Below are 21,095 nucleotides of genomic sequence, written 5' to 3' on the forward strand. Positions count from 1 at the left end.
TTAAAGGTAGATGATTCTGGGTACTGTTGAGAATTTTCTGTTTGATTGTGTTGTCTTTTGAGGTCATACTTCTAAAATAGAAGTGGGAAGCCGATTCTATATGGACTTAATCTGCGAAAATGTCCGAGAATGAAAAATGTCTGAAGAGTCAGTTTCTCCTGTACTTCCTAGTTTGTTTCTCCCTATATCAACACAGCAGCAAATATTAAGGTGTTAGGTTTATTGTCCATTACCTTTATAAATCTTATAATTCGGTCCATTACTATGATCAACAGAAACTTCTTTGCTGGACTCTTCTCTTCATCTTGGAATCCTTAGGATTTTCCATTGCCTGTCTGGACACAGGGGTTACATTTCTGGTAAAGTATCTTTAATTTGTCAATCAAGAATTCTGAGACCTGAACACTTTCAAAGCATTCCAAAATCTTATTCCAAGAAACACTGTCGTGGGCCTTTTAATGTCCAACAATATCATCATAAGGTTATTTCCATGTTTCCAGTATTTTTCTGTTGAGCATTCTTACTGCAAAATTGAAATCCATCTTGAAGCTATGATGTTGTTCTCCCAATAATCTTCTTTAGTCTCTTTTCTGTTATCTTTTCTAACAGCTTCAGGGTATATGACAGCAAAATGATGAAATAGAACACATTATTCAGAACATTTTATTAATAACTTTACATCACATAAACAACAATGTACATAACTATTTACAACCTTTAAGTACAGTAACTATAAAGGAACTGAAGTATCACAGTGTGTTCCTTATTAGCAGATATGAACTTAAGGAAATAATTTACATATTTACAAATAAGCATGAACATCTGACCATATTATGGTAAATGGTCAAAATTACCTCTGAACTGTTGCAGATGGTCATCATCTCACTCTGAACTCAATGTCAGAAATGATATTATATTTTAATAACTTTCAGTATTTATAGGTGTTTTGTTTTGACTATTTCTCACAGGGTAAGAAAATCAACTAAGAAAAAGCAGTGAGAGAACTGGTGAATGTTGTAGAAGGATTTAAAAGTTATTGGAGAGATTGGAGGAACAGCAGACTGATGAAGAGAAATATGTACAGGACAGAAATTAACATTAGAATGAAGAGAGATCGGACTGGGGACGTGGCTATGGGAAAATGGAATGTTGTATTATTTTTACCAGTTCACTTCAATATGTATAGTATGAAACTGGCAGAGAAGGTCTTGGAAAGAACAAGAAAAGTGTAGGAAGTGCAACTGTTGGTGGGAGAGTAGATCATTAGGACGTAAGAGTTTGAAACAAGCTGTTGTAAGTACCGGTAACTGAGAAGGTTGGTGAATGTAATGAACAATTATGGTAACCTTTAATTACTCGCATGGGGTACTTGAGGCCCCACTCCCTTTTGAAATTAGAATGAATACTTTTGTGGCTATGTGTGAACTTAGCACATTCAATAATTTTCATGCGGTGGGGAGGGGAATTCAGTACTTGTGATCATTGTTGCCAAGTGATTTTACCTGTGATGATTGTTTTGGAGAAAGAAGGGGCAGGCAAAGTGGAATGGTTAGCGATGGACAATAGAAGACCTTGATAAGAATTATATAATGGAGAATATCTTGGCTGAATCGTAAAATTTTACAAATTGTGAGCAGGACAAGAATTACAAGGTGAAAGAGGCTTATGTAAAAGACATAGTTGTTTACTTCTAATTCATGTTCTAAGAATGGTTTCAAATTATGTTGATACCAGAATGCACCAGTTCAGAGGTGAGGTATTGTACCACAAATGTCAAGAAACTCCTATATTAAGGAACAGTATGGTTCCTTTAATTGAGCATTTTTTTCAGTTGTTGAGTTAACGCTTTGAGTTGTTCTATTCTGGCTGCTGCATGTCTAGTGGGCAGATGAGTCTAAGAACATAGCCAGCAACTTTTAGTGCTTATATAAGTTAGTGTTGACTTTCATGATACAGCAATAGCACACTACGGAAAGAAATTCTACCCATTCGATCAAAGCACTGGCCATGAAGCTCTTGGATCCTGGTAAGTGTGCAGTGATTTAGGTTGTAGTGACATTCTACAATCTCCTTCCTCAATAATCAAATGCTAGAACTATTCTTCTTTCCACTCTGGTTCTTATCTAATGTTTATCCTTACTTTGGAATATTGATGGAAACCATACACTGAATGATGATTTGAATGTACTGTATTTGCTGTGGAGAAGTTGTGGCACTGTTGACTAGGACTCCCCACATTAGGTGACAGCCAAAATGTAACGCCTCTGTCACGGAGTTATGTGGGCCACATGGCCCTACATCACTAGTAATGTACTACACAATACAGTTTGACATAAGTATGTCTACACTCTCTCTTGTCTTTGCATTGATTTAACATTGGCACAAATATAAGCATATGTCTGCATCAAGAAATTTTCAAATGGGATTAAATTTTTTTTTAAAATCCATGGCACTACAGCCTTCATGCGCCAAGTCTACCAAGCCACCTATGCTCAGCCCAAAGGCCTGCAATTTATGAGGTGATGCATTGTCAGTGCAACAAATGCTCTCAGTCATTATTCTTGGTTTTCTAGACCAGGGTCACCATAGCCCCTCAGTTGTAATCATGTAGATTAAATGGACCTTGAACCAGCCCTCAGGTCCAGGTAAAAATCCCTGATCTGGCCGGAAATTGAATCCGAGGCTTTCAGGTAAGAAAGAGGCAGGCGTGCTACTCCTAGACCATGACACCAGCTTTCAAATGGGATACTGACTTCATAAAAAATTTATTACTGCTATTCACCTTATTGAGATCAGATCTAACATACCTGGTGGCAGGACAATGCCATGAAAGGAACGAAAAGATTGGAAAATAACATCACTTCAGATTTTGTTGAGCCTGGTCGCACCAAGAGCCCCTCGTGGGATTCTCACTTCAGTTCTTTGTCACCCAACATTCAGAGTCACAGATCATTGTGTTGTATATTTTACCCTTTACTATGGATGGAATGGCACAGAGAACCCTTGTTGCTGCTGTTCACGACATCCTCATCATTATCTGGAATCACTGATCCAAGATATCATTTCTTCGTCCTTCACAACTGCACTCATACTGTGATTCATAAACATTTTGGGAAACAAGAGTGTTTCAGATAAGAGATGCACATCCCTCACAGAAGTTCTTGATGGCACTGGGTATTGCCCATAAAAATCTTCTCAGCATCTTTCTTGTCAATCAGGATTTTTTTCCAGTTCTGTATGAATGGCCATGAAGTTACTTAAGTTAAAATTTAAAAGACCTTACGATATGGGTGAGTACACATATTTTAAAGTTATTCTTTCTTTTCGGTGATATTGTTAGGCAGTGTCTTTAGTATTAAAAACGTACGTTGGTAAAGTGCAGACTTGTCTTACCATGCAGCCATAAGTACAGGCAGACCCCATCTGCACACACAGGAAACTTGTAATCTGTTCATTCAGTAGATATGCCAAAATAAATTTTCACAATAATCCCGGGCACAAGGTCCATATGCTTATATTTGGAACATACCAAGTTTACGAAGTTTATTTTGATGGAAGACAAACTCTCGCAGTCTAAAATAGAGAAAGGCAAAGTTCTCTATGTTTCGAGTGTTCATAAGGATAAACGATGATGTGTGGATACGTCCACAGAGAGCCAGTTGAGAATGAAGTGTTACGATATTTCAGCGAACTGCCACTAACTTCCAGCGCAGTAGGAAGTAAGCGGCAACCCTAAGCATGAGAAAAATGAGTCCAAGGGCCAACATGTCATTCCAAAACTGATCCCCACGCATGGCGATCTCCTTGAGAAATTTGGTCGGGTACTTGTAGTGGCAGTACTTCTCAGCGCACCCCAACTGCGGCCTGTCCATGCCGTAGATTGCACCCACGTAGCCTTCCAGACCGTATCGCAGGTAGCTGATGTAGCTCCCCCACCTCAGGTAGCCGGGCAAGTCGCGCAGACTAACACCAAACCCAGCAAACATCATCATCGGCACGGATAGCGTTGGCCCCAGGAAGGTGCCGTTCTGAAACATTCAGTAACACATTGTTTTAGGTTCACGTTCACTCGTCAAGTAAGGCTGTACCCTAAAAGGCAAATATTGCTGCCCGATCCTATTCTCATCACTGCTGCCAACATGACTTGTTACTTTTTGAAATCACGAAATGTAACCAAATGCACTCTAGAGAATATGTGACACTTAGCAATATATAGCAAGACATTGATTGCCAGCCCACCTAGCAGGACGGCCTTGAACCTGAGTGTAGTAATAATACCGATCGGCTGATGTAGTGTGAAATTTTTCTTGGATTTTCATTAAGAAAAAGATTTTTCTGAAAGTTTAATTTTTCTGGTCTCAAAAGTTTTTGGAATTACAATCCTCCAAGTAATGAATCATGTTTCGTAAGGTTTGTGCTGTTTTTGGCTTACAAACTATCCACTTCATGTCCATATCGGTATGACAATCTAACAATCAAAGAAATATTTTATCCACCTAATCGATATTTTTATTTGGCTTTGGCAAGTTCTTAAAATTATCAATAATACAAGTTTTGACTGCTTTGCAGTCATCATCAGCTATATTTACATAAACTTAGGTGTAAATAAGGTAAAAGTATGCACATTATATGTACTTTCTCATGGGAAACTTAATTTTTTTTTCTATATTCGGGGACGATGGTGGTGGTGAGGGGGAGGGGGTTGAAAGAGGGGGGGGGGGGGGGGAGTAAGAATGCTAAAAAAATTATTAATAACTTGTCCTTAACTAAAACATTGTTAAGTTCTCTTCTTCCAATAAGAAGATTAAAAAGTGTCTTTAAGTGTCTTTTTTTAGCTTCTGTTCGGAAGCATATTTGAAAAACACTGATTAACTTTTCACCAACTAACTACTTAAGATGTTACTGAAGTAGAGTCAGAGGTAGTAGGGAAATAAAATACCACCCTGAAAAATAACTGGTCCCTTGCCAGGGTTATGGCGAAGACTAGTAAATGACCATCTTGAGGCAGCCTCTAGGGCTAACAACCCTACTTGTAAAAGGATCGGTACCCATCCAAAACAAAGTCAAGTTAAGAAGCATGATGGCACAACATTTCAAGAAACATACCCCAGGGGGTAAATCTTCGGATAAATCCCTCGTTATGAAAGCCATGGTGCACGAGTCTTGTTCGGATTCTGGAGGAGACTCAACATCATGCAAGAGATGAGTCGGAGCGTCCCAATGTACCCCGAAGAGTCAAAAACTGGGGCCAATATCCAAAACCTTTCTAGCAACATTCAATATAAATTCACTTACATAAACTGGCAAGCTGCAAACCCTCACCAAAGCTCTAAACGAAATCAGATATCCACAATGGCCCTACAAGAAACAAGGTACCCAGATGAAGAGATTTTTGAATCCGAAGATTACAGATTTTTCAAGAGTAAAGCGCAAAAGGGAATCCTCAATGGAGCTGTGATGCTTGGAACCGCGTTTGCTGTTAGAACCAAGATCCTTAAATCAGTTGCAAATTTTGAACCTATGAATAACAGATTATCTATACTAACAATTAACCCTTTATAGGTTACTGGTAAGTATACTTACCACTTGCTCTCTACGTAAATATTATACACAAGAACCTACGTGCATTAAACATTGTAGCTGATCACTACAGCTCCAAACGGTCTCTGATATAAATACGCACCATATTTTGAAATTCGCGCTCCACTGCCACATTGATCACACAATAACTAAAAGTGGTAAGTATGTATACCAGCGTGCTCTACCGGCTGTGTATTGGCGCATGTTGTGTAAAAACGTGCTTGTATGAAGATATCTGCGACAACTTTTTCTTATAAAGGTAAGAATATCATTCAATATATATTGTAGCATATTTAGTGAAGTAATGTACACATTATTGAACATACAGACAACAATATATTTGAAAAAAGCGCAGTATCCATGGATATCGAAAAAATCATGAAGTTTTCTGCCGTTTTTCTTACTTTATTTATATTTCCTACCAGTGTATTTTTGGTAATGCATGCTCTGATTTGTATTTTATGAAGGTTCTAGTTCCTTGTTAGCATTGCGAATTTATTCACAACAGTCCCGCTAAGATGTTATATTGATGTAATGAATAAGGTTTTCCGGAAAACTGAGGTTATGTACGATAACTTCTGAAATGAACCCTAGTAATGTTTCGCGTATAACTTCAAAAACACTCGGAAAGCATTCCAGTGTGTATTTATAACTTAATTTGATAGTTCTGAGTATGATTTTATCCCTTCTTGTCTTTTTTACAGGCATGGCACACTCTAGAATATGGTTGGCAGAAGATGAGTTAGAGGCGGAACTCAACAGGGTTACGGATGAAATGGCTGTAGATTCAGATGTAGGCGGCGATGAAGATGCAGAAGACTGTCTACCTGTAAATTTGAGCAATTCCTTCGGTTCCCAGAGTGCAGAGGCAGTCCCATTTGATACTAATAACGTGCCAACTGTTGATGCAGAAGATGAGGAAGTTCAAGAAGAAGCAGAAGATAAGGGGGGTGAAAGTGATCCTTCAGGTGATAGGCCTGATGAATTACCGTGGTCAAAGCATTGTAAAGTACCGCAGCAATTTTCTTCTACAGCCTTTTCTCAGCCATTTGGTTTATCGCATAAAGCTCAAGTAGATATAAACAGTCCGTTGAAAATTTTCATGTTGCTCCTACCTACAACATTCCTGCAGCTCATTGTTCTTCAATCTAACTTGTATGCTTCACAACATCATTATGAGCTAGGCTTATCGGTTGATGAACTAAAGGCTTTTCTTGGGCTACTAATTATAATGGGGTTCAATACCTTACCTAGTTTCAGACTTTACTGGAGCAATGACAGCAACTTCCACAATAATCGAATTTCACCAGTAATGTCAGTGAAGCGGTTCCTCAAGATTTTGAGATTCCTGCACCTGAATGATAACTCAAAAATGCCAAAGAAAGGAGAACAAAATTATGACAGAATGTACAAACTGCGACCATTGTTGAACCATTTGAATGTTGTTTTCAAGGACGTATTCCATCCCTCATGTTTCCTTTCGATAGACGAATCTATGGTTGGCTTCAAAGGGAGAAGTTCTCTCAAGCAGTTTATGCCAATGAAACCTATAAAGAGGGGATTCAAGATATGGGTGATAGCTTGTGCAGTGACAGGCTATTGTTTAGGTATATCAGTATACGAAGGCAAGCATGAAGGGGAAAGCACTGAATTGTCATTAGGTGAACGTGTAATAAGCAAACTTTGCCATGCATTTGAGGGATTAGGGTACTGCTTGTTCTTTGATAATTTCTTTTCCAACATCGTTATGATGAAGAGACTCCTAACCAAAAGTTTCTTCGCTTGTGCGACAATCAGACAAACAAGGAAATTTTTCCCCAAAGACAACCTTCTTCCTGACAGAATGTTGAAAATGGGCGAAAGTGATGCAGTTATGGCTGGTGATGTTGGTATTTCGAAATGGAAGGACAGAGGTAAGAAGTGTGTAACTGTTATCAGTACAATGCACAATGCTCAATCCAAAGGACAGGTACTGAGGACTAACAAAGAAGGAAAAAGAGATCTTGTTTCTTGTCCGGAATCTGTGAAGGATTATAATAATTACATGGGTGGAGTTGATCATTTTGATCAACTACATTCCACTTACAACATATTCTGGAAATCTCGCAGATGGTGGATGAAAATCTTCTATTATTGCATTGAAGCGTGCATTGTCAACAGTTTTATATTGTATAAAATCACCTTGAAGGAATGCAGTCCGAACACAAAACCACTCACACACCTAAAATACAGATCATTGCTGGCAACGGAACTCATTGGGTCATACTGCAGACGTGTGAAGAAAGGTCCAGTGGCAACGGTCGGCAGAGGGAAGAAAAGAAACCATCCAGACGGGCGACAAACAATCCCAAATGCTACAAGACTTACAAATGTAGGAAATCATCTTCCAAGAAAGGGTCCCACTTTTCGAAGATGTGCTCACTGTAGCACTTCAAAGAAACAAAAACGTTCGACAACAGTGTGTGTTCAGTGTGATGTAGCTCTTTGTTTGGAATGTTTTATGCCATTCCACAAACCTAGCATATAAAGTGTGAAGTTCATTCTGTGTTCAGTGTCCGATACTTTGTAAGGCAAATTTTTGCTATCCACTGTGTCATCTTATCCATTTTTTTGTTTTTTGTGCTTTTGTAATTTATATTCTACTCACGAATTGTTCAGATATCCCCACTTACGTTAATTTTCAGTTATGATAGTAAAATAAATATTTAGAACACTAGATTTCTTACCATTTCATTGTATCGAAGAAGTGGTAAGTATTCTTACCAGAGACCACTGGCTGTAATGCAGTACTATAAGCGGTCTCTGGTAAGTATACTTACCATGCCTTATCAGTCACGTAATAACAAAATTAGGCAAAATATCTTTAAAATCATTATTTTACTTCCCTTAAGAGTTGATTTTTCCATTTTTCAAATTTTAGTTTTGTTCCCCAGAGTACTGCCCTATAAAGGGTTAAATGCAAGAACAAAACCTATGCCCCAGTTAACGCACATGCTCCTACAAACGATAAGAACAAGTCTGATCCAGACGAAGTTGATAATTTCTGGGACCTACTGGATGACAAATTAAACAAAATTCCCAAACACCATGTCAAACTTCTTTGGGTGACCTCAATGCCCAACTAGGTCATGAATAGAAGTACAAGAAAGTTATAGGAAATTACCCTGCTCACAAAAGAACCAATCCCAACGGCAAAAGACTGATGTCCATTTTCAAAAATCACTACCTACAGGTCATGTCAACCCACTTTCGCCATCTACCCAGAAAGCAAATGACTTGGCGATCTCCCGTCCAAACTCTCGGAGAGTTCCAAATAGATCCTGTTGCAATCTCCAGGTGAAACAGCCCTGAGATTATGAATGTCAAAGTAAAGAAAGGCATCAATGTGGCCTCAGGTCACTATATGTCTCTGATCAAATTCAAACCAATTCCTGCAAACACCAGGAAGACAACCAAACAATCACACGCTTTGACAATGATAAACTTCGCCAAAGGATCGAGGAGTTCCAGGAGAAGGCTAGACCAAATGACTGTGACTTTAACAACGCCAAAAGTCTCCTTGTTGAGGTCGCCAAAGATGTTGCAGAAATCAAGAGAAGCAAAAAACATGCCTGGTGGAATGATACCTGCGAATCAGTCCTCAAAGACAGACTCAATGCGTGGAAACAGTACTACTCTATGAAATCAGAAACTGATTGGGAAACCTACAAAACCCAAAATGCCCAAGCAGCTAGGGTGTTCAGAACTGAGAAACATAAATACGAAGAATCTCTCATTGAAAAGAGAGACCAAAACTTTGGGAAGAATGAAAGCAGAAAATCCTAAAGAACCTTCAAACGCAAACTCACTGACTATAAACCACCATCTTTATGCGTTGATCGAAAGGACGGCACACTGGCAAAATCAAATGAAGAAAATTGTAGCATCCTGGCAGACTACTTAAAGAATTTACTTAATTGCTCTAAACCGCAAAGCCCCATTGAGACCAAGGAACCCTTACTCAGGTACCCAGATTCCAGACCACCTGACAGAGATGAAATCAAGCACTACATTGCCCGTCTCAAAAACAACAAAGCGCCAGGGGTAGGCTGAGTGGAAGCAGAACTATGGAAATATGCCCCAGAGGAATCACTTGATATCTTGCAAAAGCAAATAGAAGAAATTTGAAGCAAGGACACCATACCTGAAGATTGGAAAATAGCTTTGTGCCATCCTGGAGCATTTGGAAACACAAGTCGAACATCTAATAGGTGAATACCAAGGTGGTTTCAGAAAAAATCACTCAACAGCCGAACAGATCCAAAATTTCAAAACGATCATCAGATATTGTACACTAAGGTCCAAGCAGTATGTGTCTGTCTTTGTTGACTTCAAGAAAGAGTGAGACTCCATTGACTGGGAAGTCCTGCTAAACATTTTAAATTAATTTGGAGTTGATTTGAAACTGTTGGCATTAATTAGAGCCACCCTGACCGATACAAAATCCAAGGTGAAGTTCCACGGATGTCTCTCGCATTCCTTTGACATCAAAACAGAAGTCCAACAAGGTGATGGGCTACCCCGATACTCTTCAACTGCGTTCTTGAAAAGATCATCAGAACCTGGCGGTTGAGATTACAGAAAACCAACTACAGTCCACTAAGAATAGGAGCCAAATCCAAGGGGATCACAACAGACTGTTTAGAATTTGCCAATGATATTTCTGTTCTCTCAAATGACGTACACTAGAGCTCAAGTTGAAATGTTAAAGGAAATTGCCGAACAAACTGGTTTGCAGATATCGTTTGAGGAAACAGAAGTAATGACTAAAATCAAAGAGGCCCCACCAAAATTCCACACAAAATACGGGGACATCACCCGAGTAGACAAATTCAAATACCTGGGTGAGATCATCATGAAAAGTGGACTGGACAAAGAAGCACTTCAGGAGCGAGTACACAAACTGGAAATAGCCTACCAAACATCCCACACAATCTACAACAAAAAATGCCTTTCCCTAAACACCAAGATACGTCACTATGAAACAGTTCTGAAGCCGGTAGTTCTATATGCAGCCGAAACCCTGTCTCTAAATGCCAACAAAGAACTCCTTGAAGAACTGGAGAAAAAAGAGCACAAAATTGTGAGAGAAATCTTGGGATGAAAGTACAGAAATGGAGTCCATCAAAACAGATCCAACGAGGAAGTCTACAGCAAAATAGAGAAAATTACTGACACAATCTGGAAAATACGGGCACGATTTTATGGTCATCTGAAAAGAATGGACGGAAGAAAGTTAACTAAAGAGATCTTTACTTTTTTTATTCAAACCCCAAAACCACAATTTCCTGGTTTAGAATTACCAAAGAAGACCTGCAAATGCTACATATCTCGGCTGAAGACGCCCTTAATGGAGATTGCTTCCGCAAGAAAATATTGACGAATGGGCTAAACTGAGACGAGCAACCGAAGAGAAGACACGGTGCCCCTTGGACAGAGGAGTGTAAGCAGGCCCACTGAGACGCTGAGGTGCCAGATTTTAGTCTGCCGGGAGTTCTTTTATGTGCCAGTAAATCTATCAACATGAGCCTGATGTATTTGAGCGCCTTCAAATACCAACGGACTGAGTCAGGTTGGGGTTAGAAGGCCGGCGCCTCAACTGTCTGAGCCACTCAGCCTGGCAGGTTAATGTGCATCTTCACTAGTAATAAAGCACACATGGAGCTGTTCTCCTGTACCCAGTATCGCAAGAAGGGCGATTACACAGTTTATGTTGGGCTCCTTTAAGAATTTATTTTAACCATAATGGTTTGATTTATTTGTGTCTGTTCTGACTTCAGACTAATCTATCATCTAATTAAATTAAATAACATAGTTCTACCTTGTCAATTCCTTTTATATTCTTTTTTATTATGCTAAGTACACGAGGCTTGAGCCTGTTTTTGGCTGTATGCCCTTCCTGACACCAATCCTAAATGGAGGGATTCATTCATTAATGCGAGTTTCTGTGGTTGTTCGGGTGTGTTGTGTAAACATCCAGGCCCCGAGCCCAAGGAATAAACCATACACAGCTGGGAATCGAGCCCAGTGACCATTTAGTCATGACCCATGTTTATGATAAATATTATGTCTCAGGAATTGAAAAATTAGGAGTCAAACATAAGGTAAAACTTAATCTGTAGCCTGAACTAGGATAAGCAAAAGTCTCTTACCACAACGTCAAAGAGGGCACCAATCATGAGGCCAAAACTCTGAGCTACAAAGACGATCATCATGGAGATGCCAAAGAACATGAAGAAGCGGTTCACCTCGGGAGGCTGTGCGCTCATGAAGTAGACGATGACTGTAAACAGGATGCAGCCCACAACCTGCAAGCAGACATGCGTATAAGTACAGATAAAACAGGGAAGAACTTTGTTAACTCGAGCCACGGAGCACTCTCTACTTACCGACACAGGGATGTCCACGATGGTGATGGCAGCATAGTAAGACTTAAGAGAGTACCAGCGATTAAAATGTTCTTTCTGCAGGATACTCATCTCCATGGGAACTGTAACAATGAGCATAAGATCACTGGTTTAATCTTGACAGAGAAAGATACAATATTTTATTCCACTACCGTCAACTTTGTCCAAAGGGGAAAATTCCGGCCTTTCAATTTCTAAGTCACTTATTCTCAATTGTGATCAAGAAATTAGTGGGGACAATAATAATAAATCTGATTGAGGGAACTGTCAGTTATACAGTATATGCTGATGATCACCACTCTAGTCATCTCTCTGTGGACAAGCTTGCCTTTTCAACTTTGTGAAGGAGACTGAGGAAGCAATTAATGTCTTGTCATCAGCATACCTCAGGTTGTTAATAATTTTTTCCTCCTATTTTGAAACCACCATGCAAGTTTTCCATTGCTTTCCTCATTATCCACCCTCTGTAGACGGTAATTAAAATAGGGCTCAAAACAGAGCCTTGACAGATGCGCTTTCCTATCTTGAAGGGATTACCCAGTTTATTGACAATTTTGACTTTACCAGTGTTGCTCTCACACATTTGGAGTGGCGTTCCTATTTCAATCAGTATCATCCACATTTTATGCCAATGCACACAGTCAAATGCTTTCGAATAATCTATGAAGGTCTGAAAATGAAATTCAATTAAATAGTGCAGTCTGAACTGTGTAAAACAAACTGTTAACCTGTAGCGATAATGGTTGTTTTGCATGTTGTGTTAAATCCTGCTTTACTGGGCAAGTGCCTGGCAAACTGTGAGTGGAAATATTAAATAAGGCTCTCTTGAATCAATTTTATATAAAATTGTGGTAATTTTATGAGGAACTTCATTGAACAGAGTGGCTACGCTATAGCTGAGGCACATGAGTTTGAGCCCCACCATTGCCTGTCCTGGGAATGGTTTTCTGGAGGTTCCCATTTTCACCTCCAGGCAAATGCTGGGACAGTTCTTATTCATAGCCTCCTTACTCAGTTTCATTCTCTGTCATTCATTTCATCTTTGTTAGCTCCACTGATGTTGGCATCTCGCCTCATCCCCGATGTTGCATCGAGAAACGGAACTTTGTTTTGTGCCCTGCTGTGCAGTTACAGCAAGAAGTGTGGAGGCCATTCTTACCACGGGGCGATCCCAGAATATTTGTGCTCCGTTAGCCTCTGTGGGTGTTAATATGTTAATAGGGACACATTTAAGAGAAACTGCTATCAGTAAAACATTTCTATCTTCAAAGCGCAATGTTTCCATGAGTGAATTTTATTAAAATGAAACATCTGGTGCTTTATATTGAAACACATGAGCATGTAAAAACACATTTGCTAATGAAATGACAAATACAGTCTTTAAGGCTGTAAACACCGAGTATTAACCTGTGATAACCCCTGACTCTTCTTTCCCCACTGAAGACTTGCAGCCTGTTGCAATATTTTTACACAGTTATGAACTGTTTTGTACTGATTTAAGTGGCCAAAGTTACCCCAAATGCAGTGAAAATTCTACCACCATTTATTCATCTTTAAACCAGGTAAAATGTGCAACAATTTTCCCTCCTTCTCTTTTCAGATGAAGAACGTGTGAAATATCATCCTCTTCATCTAAATGCAGTTTCACTTTTGTTTTCATATCAGAATTTCTAATAAACTGTGAAATGTGGCTCAAATTCTCCCAATTGACAGTTCATCAACAAAATATCTACAGATGATTCAACTTTGGTAAGGTATTTTCAGATGTTACGTGTTTAACATCTCCGCTGTTCTCTCAGATACAGTTTGGAGCGCACTACAGAGCAATTTCTAGGATGGACTAGGTTTTTCTGTCACTCTGTTAGGTTCTGCTTTAGTACCAGCACACATTACACGCAAAAACTGATGGTGGTGCCAAGATGTGCTGTGAGTTAGTTTGCCATTGCTATCCTCACTGGTCCAGAAAATGCAATTGCAACAAGACTTGTTGTTTAAATGGGCCTAACATCAAAGGTCATCGGGCCTGCAACACGACTGACCCTACGAGTAGCATATCTCGTAACATCCGTACATACAGGTCGTTCTGTCACTGCCCAGGACTTCTGTGAAAGCTACATTTTGGTGTGATCTGTGCCAGGAGACAGATAATACACTGAGCAAGAAACAGGAAGAGGTGCTCATAAGTACAAACCTAATCCCACAAGAAAGTGATCCTCTTATAAACTGAAACTGAATTTTGATGAAGAATGGTAGGAGATGTAAAACAAAGAAGGCAAAGTAATGGTATATTAATGAATCCACAATGAGAGCTACTCACAGGTGAGAATGGTCAACATCATGGTCGTCATCATATGGTGCATCAGGATTCCAAAGAGCAGGTTGTAGTTGTCAAGAACTCTGGAAGCTTCATCTCCCGCCTTAATGAAGAGCACTCCCAACATCAGACCCGTCAGAATGTTCACCAGGATACGCATGTGAGTCAGCGTCTGTCAAACATCACAAACTTGTTCGTACAAAATGCTCGCAGCTTCCAGTAAACAATAACAAACACACAGTTTAGTTTTGTCCAGAATAGGGGCTAGCTAGGAGTGCACAGTTCAACTGGGAGGACATGGGTTGGTTGGATTCCCCGTCAGGAAGTAAAAAAGTTAACAAACAAGATTTCCATTTGTGTCCCCAAGATTCACTTAGCCTGCACCTGAAAGGATTAGCATGTTAATTCCTGGGGATATCGAGCTATCCACTCCTCCTACTATCTTAACAGACTATGGTTGAGTAAGAGGAGCAGATGGTGAACTCATAAGATCGGCCTCCTCCCAATTCCAGCAAGTACCAGGCTCTTCATCTATGCTGATGACACAGCAGTAGCTACTCAGAGATCATCCTTTGAAGAAGTAGAAGGAAAGCTGGAGGAACTCTCCAAGTACTACGATATTAACCATCCGAAGCCGAACCCCAGTAAAACGCAAGTGTGTGTATTTCATCTATGAAACAAGGCGCGGCGGCAGCTGAACACCACATGGTGAAGGGAATGACTGAAATATTGTCCAACACCAGTTTATCTAAGTGTCACACTAGACAGGCAGCAATGTCTGAACATGAAACAGGTCAGTGCTCTCAATGGCATACTTAAGAAGCTGATCAAGCCAGTGGTCCGTGGGTGAGCCGCTCGTGCGTGGAACACTTCAGTACACGCTAAGCAGGTGGATACTGCGCTCAACGACATTCTCTCGGGATGCCTAAAACCAACGTCAGTGCAGGAACTGTACCCGATTGTTGGAATAGCCCCGCCCAACATTCGGAGGACCACTGCTGCAGGAGAAAGACCATTGACTGCACGGTCACCAAGCAGCAAGGTCTCCCGTCAGATCCTGCAGGAGCTTCCTTGCTAGGACTCTGCCACTTGAGGGAACACAGAGACAACTCCTCTTAACAGATGGAGGAGCTCACTGCCCACAGACATGTCACCAAAGGAAGAACTAGCCCCAGGCACTGACCTACCTTACCCTGTATGGAGGTCCCTCAACCGCTTAAGAGTAGGCGTCCATGCAAGACCAACCTGAAGAAATGGGGGATCCTTCCAGCAAATGCAGATGCTTTGTGTCAATGTGGTACTGAGCAAGACCCTCCTGGACAACCCATGCACATCACAACATGTTTTTAGAGGAAACAACAAGGCCATCGTAGCTGCTGATCGGACACAGAAATGAAGTGAATTAATGAATTTTGTCGGGTAAACACCAAATGTGTCACCAGAGATCTTTTACATGCCAACATCATATGAGATGGAATGTTGAATGGACTTCATTTTCTGCTCTTCAGAAATGTGACTACCTCTACCGGGCTTGAACCCGGAGGCAGACACCACCACTCGATCACAGAGGGTGCTGTTATTGCTACTCACAATGACATGAAGGTAGGTACAACATTTCTGAATCTGTTTTCATTTCCCTGGAGGCGTTAATTTGAGTCAGTTTGCTGTCCCTCTCAACTACCATCACAAAGCCAAAGCAGTACCGTAGCCAGGATTGACAGATGTGGGGGCGGGGGACGTAGTTACAAAATGATGATAGAACACAATGAAAGTGCTTGTATAAAGACAAGTGAATTATGTTGATATTCAGATTGCAGTACAGGACATTAAAATACAGAACGAGATCAATATAATCAAGGTCAACAGTTTTACTATAGCGAATGTATGTTCAGATTACAATCTAAAATCTTAGAAAATAGATTCAAGAGATCTGTCATGTCTCTGTGAATGTTGAAAAGAGCCTGAGTTGAGTTTCACTTGTTTATTGTCAGTGTCCGTTCATTTCCTCTTATAAAATTTCCATGGAACGGGTTGCCCCCGCCCACACCACTGAGCCAAAATGACGCTGTCATGTCAGAACCAGTCCAGAAGCTCTTGTCATTTTTGGTACCTTTCGCAGATGGCTTGGATATCGTCTTAATATTATCAGAAATAGTTTTAAAGTTGATTTATTATAAGAGAATGAATGAATAAGGTAAATTTAACATTATTTGTATGTTTATCTTAGAAAATCCTAAATTCAAATGCATTAACATTTAGGCCTACACATTTCGCGACCATTTGAAAGCTATTTCTCAGTATCCCCCTAATCCGTAGTGGTTCTGCTATTATGACAAGTCCTTGCAGTAAGTATTCACTCCATTACGACCTATCTGTTAAGGCCGGTCTCCACTGATTAACATTTAACAACAACATGTTAAATGTTAACTGGTGATACCATCAGCATGTTAAATGTTAAATGTCAAATACTGTTTCATTTAACATTGTGTCCACACTTAATAAACATGTTAAACGTGACATCCTTTGTTTATATACAGGTAGTTCATCATATCAATTTATGGTAATACATTTAGGTGGTGTCTAGTATTTTTAAATAAGGACAATGGACTCAGATGAAGAGGAATTGGCCTTTGTTCTTGCCACTGTTGCTTCTTGTTATGATTTAGAAATGCAGTCTTATTAGGCACATTTCTTCCCCTCACTCTGCTCATTGCTTCAAAAGCAAACCACTTTGAAGTATAAAATTCGTCCGCTCCCGATTACCCAATTTTCTGAACTTTCTGCAATTCTCGACTGTACTGGGAGCGGAGGGACGCTAGTTTCTTTTTCGATTTACTCGCGGGAACAATTATAGATATTTTCGAGTTCCTGGAAACTGTCGGCTTTCTTCGCTTTATATCTGTATTCCTCTGATGAGACATCCCACAAATAAGGCCTTTCTAAAAGGCATATCATTAATTAAGTCCAGAGTAATCTCATCGCTCTACTCCATTTCTGACTATACCGGTACATTTTAGTATAATGCAGAGAGAACGACACACGTGTGCGGTACTGTATTTGTAGCTTATAACAAAGAGAATCAGTGTTGCAGATTGTTGTAATTATAAACCTATTTCATGAGGAGCACGTCGTTTGCGTCGTTTAAGCTATGTGTTGGCATGGAATCAGCATGGAAGTTGCCGAAGCTGTGCCAACATCGCACGAACAACGAATTGACTTGACATGTTTTCCACTTGGAGCGGAAAACACGCCAACATGTTAAAAGTGTTAACTCAACATTCTGAGTTAACATGCAAAGTCAATTGGAAGACACAATCACAATATACATGTCAATAGTAACATGTTAAATTTAACATGTTGGTGTTAAATGTTAAACGGTGGAGACCGGCCTTTACACAAGACGACAACCACCTCATGACACGTTCAGAAAGCAGTTGAACATCCCTCGGGCAGCTGACGGTGCAACCTGGAAGTCCCACTGAAGCCACGCCTACTGTCGACGCAGAAAGTATGTGCGGTCGAGTTTAAACGCTAATAACATTTCAACAAGGCCACCAATCTATAATATAATCACACCGTCGTAAATCTTGTTTTATTCTGCGTTTTTTGGTAGTATTTGCATATTTTTATTATGTTTCTTGTGAATGTTATATTAGACGGAATGCAAAAAGTACCTATTTTCTTGCTCGTTTTCTGTAAACAACAATTTTGTAGTACGGTACCATTACATGAAAGCGCACTGTCCGATTTTCATGAAATTTAGGTGGATTATGGAATGCATTGTTATAAATATATTTCTTAAGTTTAATTACTTTACACACTTTGGCTAAAAAAGTTATTATTGTTTTTGTGTAAAGCTGTCCGTTTGATACTGAGTAGTCTTTCGAAATCGAGATCATCACAAAGGTCTGAAGTTTTTTGCTTCAAATCGTTATATACCGAAAACGTACAATGATTTCTGTATTTTATACGGATTTTTATTTGAAAGCGAGCGATAGGCGGTCCAGCGTGAAATCAGCTTGCTTTCGCCCGGGGTAGTACAACTATAGCGAATAGAAAGAGGAAGTGAGAGCACTTCCACTCGCTCCCCAAACTAACGGCTACAGTGCAGCGATCACTTTGGGTGAACAGATGGCATTGTTTGTAATGAGTGCGAGCGTTTTTAATTGTAGCGGGAGTGATTTTTTTTAGTGTAATAACTATATTTTGGAATATCGTGAGTGTGAAAATACCGTCGTGCTTTGTGCCGGGGTGTCGATCTACTTACAGATCAGGTGAAGGTAAACATTTCTTCTCTCCACCTGAAAATGAGAAGCATTTCTCTCAGTGGGCTAGAGCGATCCCAAGAAAAGACATGCAGCTTACGCGTAACTTAAGTCTAGGATTTTTGAGTGTAATTTTTCGGAAGATCTTGTTAAAGGTAGACTCGTTTATTATTCATTGCAAAAAGTTAAAATTCCGAGAATAAGGGAATTGCTTAGCTGTCCCTCACATTTTTCCCAACTTAACGTCCTATTTAAGCAAGGCCCTGAAAATTCTTAACCCCCCATTAAAACGATAGTTACTCAAAGAACATGTTGGCATTGACAATATTAACAGTAGTAGCTTAGAATATAATGAACTAAATTTTCCCTCGACATACAAAATACTAAATAGTGACGATAATGTAAAAATAAAAGAACCTGGTCTCAGTTTGCCCTGTAAAGTAGCTGATAGTGACGTCGATGCTTCTAGAACTATTCTAAATTTGAGGAGACAAGTTAAAACCTTGGTAGGAATTTAATTAGAACCAAAAGGAAATTAGTTGCATGCAGAGCTAAATTAAAGCAGATCGCAAATAAATTCAATGTGTCAAGTGAAGCTGAAGACAGTCTTAAGTTCCTTAGCAAGAAACAAAAAATAATTGTGGACACAATGCTCCAGCCCGAAAGGTATGCACTATTCTAATGAATAGCTTACTTTTGAAAATTAAATCCCTTAGGGGTTACAGACATTGAGTTACTTTCTCTCTCTACCGAAGCTCATTTGAGATGACTGTGTAAAGGGTTCAAATGTAATTATGGTATTAATGGAAATGTCGTGAATGCAATTACAGATTTTTATTTAAACGAGCAAGACGAAAACAAACGACTAGGCATAGTGATTTTTTTGATAAAGTGAAATTGAAAAAAGACATTAGATTTAATACAACTACACGGGAATTTGACGGGTTTGTTGATTTAGGAGATGAAACTCCCTAAGACAAAAAGAACGTCCTTGCCAATCACGCGCTTGTATTTATGTTTGTCCCTTTGTTGCACAGCTGGATGCAGCCTGTAGCAGTGTATGCTAGCAAGAATGCAACTCCTGGAGAACTATTGTCAAAAATAATAATTCAGGTCATAATTCAATTGGAACAAGCTGGGGTGAAAGTAATTGGTTTTACGTGTGTTGGAAGTCAGTGTAATAAAAGGGCGTGGATGAATTTGGGAATTACAGGGAAGAATGATAAAATAAAATGCTCCATTGAAAACCCGGCAGATTATCAAAGGCGAGTGTGGGCATTTTCTGATTCCGTGCATATTTTGAAGTGCATACGTAATTATTTCCACGATATTTCCAGGCAAAGAGGTGAATTACAACTTTTCTTCTTTCTCCAAGGTTGAGGACAACTAACGCTTTCAAGGGTGAGTTAAAACTTTTTGTATATCTCTTAGATAATGTGAAATGCATAATAGTTTCAACTGTATCTCAATACTTTGTAAGTTGTTTCTGAATTACTGATGTTCAAACCTTTTCAGAGGATAACATTAAACCATTAAATTAGTGTGTTTACCAGCTTCCTCTATTCAAATATTCCTTGACTGTACACACATGGCACATGAAAGAGAATAATTCAAAGGTCATTCTGACAGCTGGAAGTCTTAGAGAATATATTTCGTGTACGTTTTGTATAGTTCCGCACCCGCTTATTGTACACTTAAGAAAATGGAAATTGCAACACCATGAAGGCATTGGTCGTTTGTGTTGATTTTCAAGATATGGAACGATGCCCTGTAGGTATGTAAACGATCAAAGTTTCAGACTCATTGGATTGTTGCTACAGGTCTCCCCACGTGATTGGTCGCGGAGGAATCAACTCCAGTATATCAGACAGAGAAGAGCACGCTATCAACAACTGTCGCACATACTTTCTGCAGCCACAGTAGTTCATAACGCAGATAGCGGACGTTGAATAAACAATCATAACGAATCCTACACGGATGGATGGTTTCTTCTGCTCTATGTTAAACTTTACTTAAATAGCAATGATTAACTTACCGAGCGCGTAGCTGCGTGGTTTGCGTCACGTAGCTTGCATTCGGGAGATAGTGGGATCCAACCCCACTGTCACCAGCCCTGAAGATGGTTTTCCGTGGTTTCCCATTTTCACACCCGGCAAATACTGGAGCTGTACCTTAATTAAGGCCACGGCATTTCCTTCCCGCTCCAAGCCCTTCCCTTCCCCATCGTCGATATAAAACCTGTCTCTGTCGGTGCGACGTAAAAAGGACAAAAACAAAAAAGAACCCACCTAATGTAATAATTATTAGAGAAAAATTAACACGTTTCCTTGAGATTTCTGAATATGTTTGACAGTAAGCGTGTTTTGTTTCTTTACATAAGCCGCTATTTACGGTTATATTTTGTCACGCGCGATCGAGGTTGTTACAGGTTATGGCTGCGAAAACGTAAACATGAAGCATGAACAGAGAGACGCGTAATTATAATGAATA

The 21,095-nt window shown here is 39.7% G+C and overlaps 1 protein-coding gene across 2 annotated transcripts in view; it reads right to left on the bottom strand.

Annotated features, from left to right (window-relative positions):
* Positions 1–648: 648 nt before the first annotated feature.
* LOC136881226 (ATP-binding cassette sub-family G member 4) overlaps positions 649–21,095 on the bottom strand; it is a 113,027-nt gene continuing 92,580 nt past the window's right edge. For both annotated transcript variants that reach the window (XM_067153959.2, XM_067153960.2), the window contains 4 exons: positions 14,344–14,512; positions 12,009–12,109; positions 11,772–11,927; positions 649–4,028 (listed from right to left, as the gene is read on the bottom strand). In XM_067153959.2, coding sequence (XP_067010060.1) covers positions 3,684–4,028; positions 11,772–11,927; positions 12,009–12,109; positions 14,344–14,512 — 771 coding nt within the window. In that variant the 3' untranslated portion in view covers positions 649–3,683. The remainder of the gene's footprint in view (positions 4,029–11,771; positions 11,928–12,008; positions 12,110–14,343; positions 14,513–21,095) is intronic.

Source organism: Anabrus simplex, chromosome 9 (assembly GCF_040414725.1).
Source record: "Anabrus simplex isolate iqAnaSimp1 chromosome 9, ASM4041472v1, whole genome shotgun sequence".
In the NCBI taxonomy this organism is placed as follows: Eukaryota; Metazoa; Arthropoda; class Insecta; order Orthoptera; family Tettigoniidae; genus Anabrus; species Anabrus simplex.